The sequence below is a fragment of the Carlito syrichta genome, unplaced genomic scaffold (assembly GCF_000164805.1).
Source record: "Carlito syrichta isolate Samal-C Ts95f unplaced genomic scaffold, Tarsius_syrichta-2.0.1 Scaffold157521, whole genome shotgun sequence".
Classification (NCBI taxonomy): Eukaryota; Metazoa; Chordata; class Mammalia; order Primates; family Tarsiidae; genus Carlito; species Carlito syrichta.
The window spans coordinates 1-320 of NW_007101617.1; the positions used below are offsets into that span (position 1 = coordinate 1).

Consider the following 320-nt stretch of genomic DNA (forward strand, 5'->3'; position numbering starts at 1 on the left):
CGAGAGCCTGCTCAACAGGTGCCGGCCGGGCGACCTGGTGGAGTTCGTGTCGCAGGCGCAGTACCCGCACTGGGCCGTCTACGTGGGCAACTTCCAGGTGGTGCACCTGCACCGGCTGGAGGTGAGCCACAGCTTCCTGACGGACGCCAGCCAGGGCCGCCGCGGCCGCGTGGTCAACGACCTGTACCGCTACCCGCCGCTGAGCGCCGGCGCCGTGGTGCGCAACGCGCTGGCGCACGTGGGCGCCAAGGAGCGCGAGCTGAGCTGGCGCAACTCGGAGAGCTTCGCCGCCTGGTGCCGCTACGGCAAGCGCGAGTTCA

At 71.2% G+C, this 320-nt stretch overlaps 1 protein-coding gene across 1 annotated transcript; it reads left to right on the top strand.

Moving 5' to 3' along the window:
* Positions 1-3: 3 nt before the first annotated feature.
* LOC110594893 (protein FAM84B-like) lies at positions 4-316 on the top strand (the record flags this gene model as incomplete). The annotated part of the gene is made up of 1 exon (XM_021709089.1): positions 4-316. A coding segment is annotated over one exon (313 nt), but the record flags the coding sequence as incomplete, so codon positions are not given.
* Positions 317-320: the final 4 nt, after the last annotated feature.